This window comes from Pygoscelis adeliae, unplaced genomic scaffold (assembly GCF_000699105.1).
Source record: "Pygoscelis adeliae isolate BGI_AS28 unplaced genomic scaffold, ASM69910v1 Scaffold41, whole genome shotgun sequence".
NCBI lineage: Eukaryota > Metazoa > Chordata > Aves > Sphenisciformes > Spheniscidae > Pygoscelis > Pygoscelis adeliae.
The window spans coordinates 4,532,598-4,545,701 of NW_008824373.1; the positions used below are offsets into that span (position 1 = coordinate 4,532,598).

General features: G+C 37.2%; 1 protein-coding gene across 3 annotated transcripts in view; it reads right to left on the reverse strand.

The window, feature by feature from the left end:
* Nucleotides 1-228: 228 nt before the first annotated feature.
* USP45 (ubiquitin specific peptidase 45) overlaps nucleotides 229-13,104 on the reverse strand; it is a 52,042-nt gene continuing 39,166 nt past the window's right edge. The window contains exons 12-19 of one of the 3 annotated variants that reach the window (XM_009320153.1): nucleotides 12,950-13,041; nucleotides 10,832-10,888; nucleotides 9,302-9,445; nucleotides 5,495-6,164; nucleotides 3,692-3,789; nucleotides 3,219-3,305; nucleotides 2,609-2,762; nucleotides 229-1,401 (exon numbers count right to left, since the gene is read on the reverse strand). In XM_009320153.1, the coding sequence (XP_009318428.1) occupies nucleotides 1,268-1,401; nucleotides 2,609-2,762; nucleotides 3,219-3,305; nucleotides 3,692-3,789; nucleotides 5,495-6,164; nucleotides 9,302-9,445; nucleotides 10,832-10,888; nucleotides 12,950-13,041 (1,436 nt within the window). In that variant the 3' untranslated portion in view covers nucleotides 229-1,267. Of the gene's footprint in view, nucleotides 1,402-2,608; nucleotides 2,763-3,218; nucleotides 3,306-3,691; nucleotides 3,790-5,494; nucleotides 6,165-9,301; nucleotides 9,446-10,819; nucleotides 10,889-12,949; nucleotides 13,042-13,104 lie in introns of all 3 variants that reach the window. The other 2 variants (XM_009320152.1, XM_009320154.1) reach the window with 2 other exon arrangements.

A 13,104-nucleotide genomic window follows, 5' to 3' on the forward strand; every position in this document is an offset into this window, starting at 1 on the left:
TTGTATTGAAGCAACTGCTTATTACAGAAATGAATTACCACATAGCTTCAAAGCAGTCATCAGATTTTGACCAAAATGTATCTATTGCTCTCTGGGATGGAAACGAGAAATTACCAGAAGAAGTAACAACTCAAAAGGGGGCGGTCAGACAGGATACAGAAACAAGGTCTGCCACTGGGACGCCTGCTGTCCTCCACTGATGACAGAGGGAAGTCCAGACATGTATCAGAGGGCAAAAGTCATCATTTACTGTCCAACTCACACACACAGTGCAAAAATAATTTATAGTTTATTACTCCTGTGAGAAAAGTATTCAGGAACAGATAAATTCATGTTTAGAACCAAAAGTAACAGAATTACCCAGTAACACTTAAACCCCATACATATTCATACACAAGCTTATATGCTGCACATTGTCATAATTATGAAGTTGAAAATTTACTAAATACAGAAGTATTTGCAATTCTCTTTCCTAGTAGGTAAAATGACAATATATATTGATGGGATTTATGGTGTGCATATATATATATATATCAGAGGATATACATATGCACACCAAGTATATATTTATATTAAAACAGGAGTACATTGCCATACCAGTGCCAGTTGGAGACAGCTGAAGGGGTACTGGGTATGTGAGGATTCACTGTCACTTTGTAGAAGCCGTATTTTCCCAATCAATTCCCAGCTCTATCGTGAAAGTGCACTGCAGCATTACCCAGAGACAGCTGCTGTTACTCCATTCTGGAAGCACGGTGCTTTCCAATTACTACATGTGGAAGCAACACGATTTGACAGGTTCTTGTTTGCAGAAATCTTAACAGCTGACATCCAACCCAGTGACGGGAAGGATCTGGACTAGATCACAGAAAGTTGAAATACTTCATATTCTTACTGTACACCAGCAAATCCAGGCACTTAAAGCTATCAGTATTTTTATTCTCAACTGTTCTAGAACTATAGGTGAAAGCTTATCTTTATTAAAATCAAGAACAAACTTTCCATAGACCTCAGTAGGATAGGACATCATCTTACATTCTAACAGTACTGTATTTTAATGAATCCAGGAATTTTAAATGTTTGGCAAAGTGCATACTTTAAGAGAACCATTCAGATATTTATAATAGCTTGACTGAACTTCAGAGTCAACATATGATAAATTCTCTACAAGATAAAGGCACAATATTTACAGGTACTCTTACCACTGCAGCTTTAAATAAGATAAACTAAATAACCACTACCATCTTTTAAATTAAACCGTTGAGAATTATAGTAATAATCTTTCATAAAAAAGTAGATATGCTTGAGCATTTAGTACTCTTGATTCCGGAACCGTCTGAACATGGGCATCACTGACATACACCCACTGTCCTCCTGATGCTCCCATGGCTTCTTTTAAACCTGAAATGCAAAAGCAAAAGAAGTTATTTCTTGTCTTTCACGTCGTTATCAAACAAATGCAGTGTATATTTCAAAAAGCAAGAGAAGCTTCTAACCCACAAGAATAACTCATGACTTAGATGAAGTCCAGTATTTCTAGTTTGAAATTTACATGTCAAAGAGTACTGTAAGAGAAATTGGTGGAAGACAATGCTTACGCATGTACACTGCTATTGCTTTTTTCATATTTTTTCAAAAAGCCTAAGACATTTCAAGTACAGCTTACTGAGTTCTAACAGTAAGTTACACTAGCACACAATCAGTTCTGACACAGAAAAGAAATCATATTTCAAAAGCTGACCAGTGTGAAATTCAGAGTGCACAGAAGATCTTATCTGTTCTAATAATCATTGCAAGGGAAGCATAAGGCTGAGGGAGACTTCCGTTTCAAAAACAATGTAAAAAATTGTCCTTCTGGGAAATAAGCTTCAAATGCAAAGTGATACTACACAGGATAGACAGGATAGTGCTTGGTTCTCACTCCCCCCACGAAGGGAAACAGTAAATATTTACCTTACTCTGACAACTCAACATTCTCGCCTCCGCAAATCATTTGCCAACAGATACTATCCTAGAATCTTATTTCATTCTGCATATCCAAAACATATTAATAAGAACTAGTGTGCTGTTCTCAAAATACCAACAGAAACCCTACAGCAAACCTCCTATCCTCCATGAAGAGCTTCTTGCTGTTCACATTAAACCAGAGTATTCCAGATTTTTAAGCATTAAAAAATTTCCAATCCTAAGATAGGTAAAATACTCAAATACACGGAAAATTTAATTTAAATTGCCATGGATTCGGCTTTTGTACCAGAACATTTTAAAGTACCAAATATGCCAAATAATTACATTTTACCGGGCACAACTATTCATCTGGACATATTATTTTGACTAGGAAAGAGAGGAGAGTTTTCCATCAATTCGCTGTTTAATAACTGAACCAAAATTCCATTATTCACTGAGCTCTATGTGGGGTTAATACAGAAGTAGGTCATGTACTGGGTGCAACAGAAGAAAAAAGAACTGATTTATGTCGCCCTAAAAATAACAGAATATTCTGAGCTAAAACAATTATTTACTATAAATACCCTTAAGGATAAGGAGCTGCAGCCAGTGGTTGCTTTTGGTTTTACTCACAGACAGAGGAGGCTCTGTTTGTACGTACCCAGAACATTTTTAGTGGTAGAGATATGCTCTAGTAATTTCTTGGAGGGTGTCCTGACTTTCACATACGCCGCATAGTGACCACCTCTCATTGACCCACTGTGCTCCACTATTCCGTAAAGACTATATAGCACTCTTGCACCATCTGTAACATTCTGCATTCCCAGAAACGCAGAAAACAAAGATAAATTATTTCACGATTAATTTTACAGGTATCTTAACTAGCTGTCAACAGTATTACTTTAAAGGAAGCAAACAGACATCTACAGCATTTCCAAAGGTGAAATACATCTATTAAAAATACTCAATAGTCTATTAATTGAATTTAGTTACCATGGAAGCAGCAATACTTGTCCTTAATGCTGGAAGATACACTAACACCATCAGGGCACCATAGCTTAACTAATACTGATTAATATCTGTGAAATTCTTGATATGAATGGAATTTCAATTAGTTACAATTCTGATCTCGAGATACTATTTGAAAACATTCACTCTATAATTTCTCTAGGAAAGGAGGGAATAATAAACATCATCATCAATCCAGTTTAACTTGTGCTCAGGACAACAACTGTTGAAGTACAATAAAAATAAAGATTTGAAACGTGTACCTTGCAAGATGCAGAACAAAATGGTGCTAAGTCTAAAATCAGAGGGAAATCCACGTGCCTATTTACTTTCCGTAGACTCAAACCAGCCTCCAAAGGAAAAGAAAAAAAAAGGCTGTAAAATAAATATTTTTACTAGGAAGCTTTTTAAAGCTAAGGTGTATTACTATACTATTAAAATAAACCAAAACCAAGAATAAGATTGTAACGGATTTTAAAATTCTTTGTTATGTTTTCAATACAGTGCCTGCTACACATAAGCATGATGGACACGTAAGAGGTTTCCCTGGATACATCTGAATGGCTAAATGCACTCTGAAGGTATTAGACAGTCAAAAAAACATAAGCGTGTTTCAAATAGTGGTTCAACCAGTTCTCCATTTAAAAAGCAAATATCGGTATGCACAATGACACTTAAAGAATTGCTTGTCCACCAGCGGGGCAGAGGAATATACAAGAGGGTTTTGGCCTTTTACCTGGTGGAATCTTTTCAGATGGAGAATAAGAATAGCAGGGACTGAAGAAATCAGCAGCTGTTTCCGAGCATTTGTGTAGACGCCTTCCATTTTCTTTTCTGTATTTATGAATATCAAAATAATTTGTAAAGTGAAGGCAGTCACACAGAATTTAAGCATTTTTTAAACATCTGACAGAATAGATCTATGCTGCAATGATTTTGTACATGTTATATAAAATGCAAGGCAAATTTTGTGGAGTAACAGAAAAATATTTTCTCATTTTTCTAGTTTTTAGTAAGCATAATCTGCCAAATCTGAGCATTATTTTAGCCCGTCCTGTGCAAATCAGATCAAAAGTTGGAAGCGTGTACACTATCTAGGTCAGCTTGCACACTGAGATACCTACATTGTCTGTTACTATAGCACCCAACTTTCCTGCTAAAACCATTTCACCTGAAATAAATGGATGATCACTGGAACAAGAAACGGAAGGCACAGGTCTCTCTATCCATACTAATGTCCTAACCACTAAGACAGAGATTAATTTTCCATTCTTCAGTTCTTTCTGAATGACTCCTACTTTGTGCTTATTTAAGAGAACGGTTTGAGCAGGGGTGTCTACTTCAGGATGCCTCATGCTGGCTTGAGCACACAGGATTGGGATACGTGGACTCCAGTCCCCCTGTGGTACAGAGGGAATTGAACCCGGGGGTCTTACCAAAAGTAGCTCAGTGGTTAGCTATACAGTAAAAGGGAACATGCCACCAGCATTTTTTTTTGCTGAAAAAAGTAATTAATTTACTGGTTTTTACACATGCCTGAAGGAAAATATTTCATTTGTGGTAGAATGAAGCATTTCATGTAAAAGTAGGTGACTTCTTAAATCTTTTGATTTAGAAGGAAAAAATAATGATTAGTTGTGAACTCATTTCCCTTTTCCATTTTTCACTGTGCCCATGGCACCAAAATATTATTTATATAGCACTTATTCTCAGTCCAATAATGATAAATGAATGATTATAAAATATTATTTTTAGATTATTTTTCTGAATTTACTCATGCTTAACTTGTATCTCTCCAGATATCTATAAATGCACAGCAAACGGGCAATTTTTTGTTACTGTAAGATCTCCCTTTATATTTTATTTACAAACAATCAGAAGAGCTTAATTTTTTTAACCTTCTGAATTACTATACATCAAAAAGAATCCTCCAGTCCTTTTTAAAAATTTATTTTTCATTATATTTAAATTGTTTTTCTTACTCAATGAACCCTAACCGTCTGCTCGGGCTATACAAACATTGAGGAAAACACTGTCACAAGAAGGTAGTTCTCTCTCATCTCCACTCTTACAAATCTTTGTAAGTTTTTTTTCCGTCTTTATTACAAGTGTCTTTTTTGCCCCTCTTACATACTTAATTTCATTACTTCCCTGAGTATGTAAGTTGCTAGAGCTGAATATTGCAGCATTTATTTCAAAGCTTCTAGGATTGTAAAGAACAGAAACAGCAGCAAAGATTAATATCGAACAATGAGCCTATTCAGTTTATGGTCATCTTTAAGTTACTTATCTTGGATAAAATAAAGAAAAGATGCAAAATAAATTCTAAGTTACATCTACGATTATGTTCTAATACAAAAATTTAGTGTTGTTGCCTTCGCAGGGTGAAGTTTTAAGTTGGTACAAGCAACTTCTGCTTGAGGAGACGTTTTCTATTTAGCCACAAGGGGGAGGCCCATGCTGGAGCAATGAAACGGCAGCGAGTGCACAGGTTTTGAGAGGCAATTTTGTAGGGTCCAGGCAGATACAAGCACTTTACCTGTGGAGTTGCATTTCTTCTGATACTTCTGTTTCCTTTCTGTGCAGCTCTCACATAAAAGCTTGTTGTTCCCCATTAGGAGCTCTACAGAGGTGAACTGGTAAAGGCAGGACTGAACAGAACATTCCTTTGAGCTAGTTACGTAGCTTTGGGAAAGCGTCTGGAAAGCATTTTGAGGGTTTTGGGATAGCGGGGATTTGTCTACTGAGAACACGGAATTATTCAATAAACCTAATGCTGGATCCCCACGGCCCAATTTTTTATCTTCATTTATAGTACCACAGAGGCTGAGTTTGGATATGGCACTGGAAATCATCTCATCGTTACTGTCACTTGGTTTGTTGTGCGGCATTTTGACATTTATGTGGTTGACGTGCAAACCAGATGTGTTGCTGGACGGGCTGAAAGCTGTTTGCTTAGAAGCACTTTCGCTTTCTGAGGCTTCACTGTCTGCATCAAAGCTGCTTTCAGAGCGGCTGGCTTCCTTCTCACTGCCGTCCGTCTGACTTCCATTTACAGCGGAGTCGGCAGTTGTGTCTTTGGAGTACAGGACATCAGAGCTACCTTCCAGCTCGAGCTTTTTGTTTTTTTCCTGCATGATAACAGGACTTTTTTCTTCTTCATTAGAGGAAGCTTTTCTGGTAAGCCGTCTCTCCTGGTTCAATTGATTCTGTAAATTATGGCATTATTATTTCAGTAATATAGGGGAGAAAAAGAAAACAGATCTGTGATCTAATAACATATCTTTTGAAACGTGACAAATTCAAAGCAAATTAAACCTATCATTTTATATTCTCCATCTCTCACGTGTTTAAGCTAGTTGATCTCCTTAAGATCTTTTTAAACCAGTTTAGGATTAGAAACCTACACCCCAGTCAGCTAAGAGCATTATACTTACTGTGAGATCAATACTTCCCACAACTAATGACGTTAACTTTGTGACAGCTGTGGATGGCACATTTGAAGCGGTATTCACTTAATCTAACTTAAGCTTCTAAACGGTTCTCAAGTTTAAGCTAGTCCCCTAGCCTCCCATCAGAGGCCTTAGATGATGAGCAGCTCCAGAAGAAAATTCAGCTCACCTTGTAGGCATCTGTCTTAGAATTAAATAAAGCATCCCTAGTTGTATGTTTGCTAATTTGTATATTATCTGAAGTTGATTTTTTTTTTTATCAAGATTGCAAGAAGGAAAAAAAGTTTGCTGCCACAGAAAACTACTATAGATTAAAAAATAAAAACCCAAAAACTTAGAGCTGCCATAATTTTAAGTGATTTATAAGTGTTCATGATTCTTTTCTTTCGTTTGGCTTCTTTCCAAAAGAAATAAGCAAATTTCCTTCCCTTTTGCTTTTTCCTTTATCTGAGTTGGATCAAAATTCCAGTGATGCCAGCGGGAATCCTTCGATCAGCCTCAACAGTTTGAGTTTTAGGCCTTTTCTCCTGTAACAGTGTCTGCACCTTCTGCCTTCCATTCTTTCCTTTGTTTCTACCACATGTCCTTTTGCTACTTCTGTCTCATTCTCTTCTCCTATCAGTTTTTTATATGGCTATTCTGGTTTATTTTTTCTTCACATGTATTTAGTGCGTTAGGACCTGTTTCAGGAGAGTATTTATGGTGCCCAAGAGGGCACAGAGCCTTCCAGTAGGGCTCACTCAGACACGAGGTAAAAGAATCTAAAATTGTCATGACCTCATAACCTATAGAATAGGCACATTCCTAAAATAAGGCTCGAAATTCCCTGAGTGTCAGGAGCCCTGCACTTGCACCTTCCACTTCCTGGCATTAATAAGAAAATACCTTTTAAACACACAAACAAAGTGACACACAGCACGAGTTAAGATCGCATCAGTGCTTCCACAGAACAAACCACAGAAACTAACTTTCACACGTGGCTTCCATAACAGGGAACCTAAGTGGAGGGAAATACCCTTCTGCACACCTGGTCATGTGCCTAAGCTGCAGCGAAGGTGTAATTTTAGACACGGCTTTCTGTTTAGTATTTCCTACAGAGTATCTTTAGGTAGCGTCACATTTGGTAGAGAGGGTTTCTGGACTGTTTTTGTTTTGGATTCCACTCCAGGTCATGGGTACCAAAATGTTAGGCAGTACAGGTAACTGCCTAAGTTGCAGGCACTGAACTTTGTTCAGCCTATCCCTTAAATATATACCATAGACTCAATTAATGAAGAATCCTCAAACACATATTCAGTTTTAAACTTTAAGCAAGAGCTTAAGTCCAAATGAAGTCCGTGTGAAAGACAAAAATATTCCTGAATAGTTTCTTAAACAGGGTTTAAACCTACACTAAATGTACGACTTCCTAATTCCAGTCCTTAAACTTAAAAGCAAGTGAACAGTTTAGCAAAAAAAAAGAATAAAATCTCAATAAAAATGATTAGAAACCCCCCAAACTGTTTTCCATTAGGACCATTTCTGGTCTCAGTTAAGCTTGCTTGCTTTGTAAATAGAGACGAGGGAGAGGAACTTGTCTGAAATTACTGCTAGTGTTCAGGGGTATTATGCAAACAGCAGTCAAAAAATTCTTAAAATTGTGAAGTTCCCATTTCAGGAGAAAAGCCTAACAACCAGTGTTCGGGTACTTTGTTGCCTACAAGACCACCCACGGGACACCCCCCATTTTCACAAGCAAACTTACAAACTGATGAACTGAAGTCACAGAACGTCAACAAACACTGATTGAATTCAACAGTTGTTTGGTTTGCATTAGAAGTTTTGCTGCACAACAGATAAATTACACTGAAAATCACTCAAAAAAAGTCTAAAATAATGATAAATACATGTCTGAAAAGATGGAGGGGAAGCAGAGAATCACAAAGCCTCACCAATTAGACAGACACGCTTCTTGGGTCACTATCCATTCGTATCAAAAGCAGAGTTATCACTTCCTTTGTATTAGTGTGTCTAGTCTAGTTTATTGAAATCCATACTATATTTTCTTAATTTTGAAAACGTTTCAGTAATCGTGTTTCATGTATCCGTATTAACACTATTATTAAGATCCTAACTGGCCACCTAACCCTATATGGATGATAAGGCTTATTAGAAAAAGGATGTTAATAATGACAGTATATGACATATAATGACATTATATGACAATAATGACAATGAGAGCCTTTGTCACGTTGCATTAACAATAATATATGTGCACAGTAATTACTACAGATTTCTTTTAATCTGTAAACACTAATACATACGAATAACCAATTCTGTTAGGCTGGCATATTTGCAGAACCCTTTTGCTACCATCAGAAAGAACTGTTTCAGGAGGCTGCACTGGAGACGGGCTGAACCGAGCTCCGCAGCCCTCGGGCTGCTGAAGGCCAAGCGGATCACGGAAACGGTGCTCTCAGTCTCCAGGAGCCTCTGCTGGCTGTACTATTTTTGTTGTACCCGCTGCCAGCTAATCCCTCGGGTGGCACTAATGCAGACTTGCCTGCTCTCTTAGCCAGCATTACGGTTCTTGTGATTGCAACCAGAAACAAACTACGAGGACACCAAAAGAAAAGCAGTCAACAAAACCAAGGGCAACATGAATTGCAACTAACTTGCAGATTATTTTTTTTCCCTTACAAACGAAATCCTGTAACTGAAAACTAAATGGTTCCCAATGACTGTCATTTCCCACGCTTCTAATAATGACCTAACTATTTTAAAACAAGTCTATCTCGGCTACATGTATAAAAAAAAACCCCCACTGACAGGTGTCAAAGTTCCCAGCCCTGTAACTCTAGAAACTTCAGAATAAACTCAAGATGACTGGTTAGTGCAAGTACTTAAGTTCTTACCTTGTCTTTTGTTAAAGCGTGTTTCTTGACAATTTTGGGTTGATTATTCAGTGTAGTGATAGAAGAACAGTTATACTGACCAAGATCTGCCTCTTGTACACTTTTACCTTTACCTGTTCTTCCCAAAGGCACAGGTTTTGCAACCTAAGAAATTAGACAGGAAATTAGGAAAGGAAATATGCCAATTTTGTATTCCTTTGCAACCTACAGAAAAGATGAATGTAGGTGGGGTTTTTCTTTTACTTTAGAAAATAGTCACCTACATAAATCCAAGTAACTGGCCCCTGAATTGTGGTATAAGACTACTTTCTAATTTTACTTATCATAAACTCACTGTCAACATCTTTGAAAGATCAACCGAGACCCACAAGAAACAGGCATGATACAAAATTCCTGTTCAGAATACATACCAAATAATCTATTCTAGTATTGTATAAGCACGTGCACAGCTGTACGAGATGTGAATTTATCAAAGGGGACACAGCCCCCCATCAGTCAGCCTCTGGTGCAGCCTACCACCTTATGACGTGATGAAGGAGCTGCCGCACATCCCCCATCACATGAATGGCAGCAGCATATCTAGACTATAAAGGAAAGAGACGACCATAAGGTAACACACGTCCTCAAGTAAGTGCAGCGATTGCTAAAAGCCACCACATCTCTCTCTCAAAGAGAACCCATGAAGTTCCCATGTTACACATGTGAGCCAGGAAGCACACGGGGCCCAAATACGCAAAATGTTCTTAAAGCTTTAATTCCCACAGACATCAGCACTCTGTGCAGCAGCGAAGATGAAGGATTTACTATGAACGAAACTGGTGTTTGGAGACAAGTACATTTTATGCAGGATTAAGTATTACACTAAATACTCTCCCTTAAATATACATTAATATATGCAGGATGGGGGAAGAACCACTCCCAACGCATCCCCCCTGCTCTCAAATGAAAACCCCAAGTCCCTCAAAACCGGAGTGTATGCCTTCAAAGGAACACAGTTCCTCTGCAGCTAACGGAGACATTCTGCAAACTATTTATGCCGAAAACACCAGAATGAATACATTCAAAGTCTATCCCGTTTTTACACTGCCTCATCCTGTAGGTGCACTTCAGTCCAAAGGCACTCAGTTCTCTAGATGCAAACCAATAGGCTAGAATATAACGTCCTGGACCTTCAAAAGAAGTCTATAATCATTCTGTTCATACAAGTATATTCTAAAAATACTACTAAATTAAACTAATCTCAGACCTACATATACTGTAAATGACAATGACCATTTGTTCAAAGTTTGGACTAATTTAAAAATATAGGTACCTATGACATTGTATGTCTATATATATGCATGTATATGTGTATTTATACATAAAGTCATATAATGAACACACAGGATGACAGTACATGTATTTATGGACAAGCATACATTTTTAGGCTTGAACTCAAAACTGTGTATATACATAACCCTCTTCATAAAGGTATGTAAAAAAACAATCCACTGGAAGCATTAGTTATTTATTACACATTCTGTTTCTTACCCTCTCCTCTATTATAGGAAGTGAAAGATCAATGAAAGGTTCTTTTACTGTTGAAATCTTGAAGAAAAAGAGAAAATGCATATTAAATGCAAAGAACAATATACGGGTTTAGCACATAGCTCCCGTTTTAAATCAAATTATTATCAGAAACTATACAAAAAGCTAATTAGTTACAAGATCTATCAAACTACAATGAAGAACTTCCCAAAAACATTTTTCCTATTTTTTTTTTATTTTGAGTTAGCTCAGATTTTCTCTCTAGCACTGCACAAAATTGCAGCATACAGATGTAAAGGGGAAGGTCATTCATCTGGGCACGACCTAGACCTAGAAGCAGTGTGGTGCTCAGTTTCTCTGAGCTCCAGCCAGATTTTCAAGGCATGTGGGCCTTCTAGATGGTACAATTCTGCAGAAAGCTAACTTTCCTGATCCTGGACGCTTTTGCGCAGGCGTTTGACCTCGTACACTGTTAAGCAGCAAGGACTGGTTAATGACAGTTAGATGACAGGTTCTAACCTGATGCTCTCAGAAAAGACTAAGTCAAGCTTACTGGTTACAGCCAAAAGCTTTATTAGAAATTTTCACACCATAACATATACTAGTAATTGTTAAAATAAATCCAATTACTGGGGAAAAGGGGATTGAAAAAAAACCACCCTTCTTTTCTTTACTGGAGTTTTATTTTGCCATCTATAAACCATATAAAATCTAAGCTGAAACTGGAAATACCTGGCAAATGATACCTAAAGACATTCTCTCTCAGCACTTGCCATCTGCCTTTATGGCTAGAACATCCCTTCCAAGCCTGTTCCTTAAGCTCTCTCCCTTGCCGTTCTCAAATTCCTTCCAAAACTGACTTATCTTACCTCTGGAAAGACTGTGAAAAACAAGGCCTTAAAAAAACATAGAAATCATGTTGTACGTGTAAGTTACTGAACACAGTCACACCCTCAATTACTGTCATCCTTGCCCTTCTCTTACATTTGTGACCCTATCTTCCACCTGCAACATTTGATACGGACCGTAGGCTTATTTTTACCTGCTGTGCGAGGGACTCAGCGTGGTTTAGGTTCCAGTAAAGCAATAAATGAGATGAAACCTATTGTAACTATGAGGACAGACTGCCTGATGAGCGATGTTCAAACAGGGGTTCCTCTAAAGAGTGAGTTTGCATGAACAAACATTGGTCAAAAATATCTTTGCCAATGCAGGCAAAGGAAAGCGAACGCTAAACTCCTCCTCAAAGGCCTACAGCTAGCAAAGTCCCGAGTCCTGTGCAGGCAGAATATAAGAATCCAGCAAAAATAAATGAGACACGCAAAACACATACAACCTCTATTTTGTATATCGTCGAAGTTCTTCATTGATACAAGTAGCACATTGAAGTGTAATCTGCACTTCACACACAGGGAAGTTTACCTGGCACTGCAGGACTGTGCTTAATTATTCAAACTGATTGATTTACTTAATCTCTATAATATGAAATATAATGTTTTAAACCAAACACAAATGTAACATTCAATTAGAAAAGTCATGCAAATAAGATTTTTTCACTTCCAAAGTTAAAGAAAATTATAAGGATCATGGAAAGCATTTATGATGAAATGTCAGTAATATTAATTATGAAAGGAATATGCTGTTCATTAGAGTTATTACGTTAATTATCAAAAATACTTCAAGAAACAAAAAAGTAATTTTAGCATTTCCCCACTCATACTAATTCAAAGTAAGTAATTCCCAATTTTCAGGTATATCCCAGAAGAGTAGGCAGGAGGATTTACGTTTTAAGATAGGTAGGTGTTTTAAAAAAATCAAATAGAATTGGGGTGTAACACAGATGATTACAGAATTTGGAACCTCCAGCCTTAAGTTAGATGCAAAATCAAGCCCAGACCTTGAATCCTTTTTGAATTCAAAGGACCCCTCTTCTTAGGTTTGGGAGGATAATGCTTTAAAGAAGGGATTAATCATTTTAAATGAGAAACTTTCAATAAAGTCTTGTTTTTACAAACAAACAAACAAGTATAAAATTGGCAATACAATTTTATACTTTCAAGACAATGTAATCAAACCAGTATGTGATCTATTCCACATCAAACCAAATTCCAGAATACCTACATTTTCACATTCCTCACACATGACAGTGCTAGTCAATTCACCAACAAAGATCCTATCTATGAAGTTCATCTTCACACCCTCTCTTCCATACGCTGAAAAAACATTGCCTTTTTTAAATGTGAAAAATAACAGATCCAATGCCACACTATAAGTAC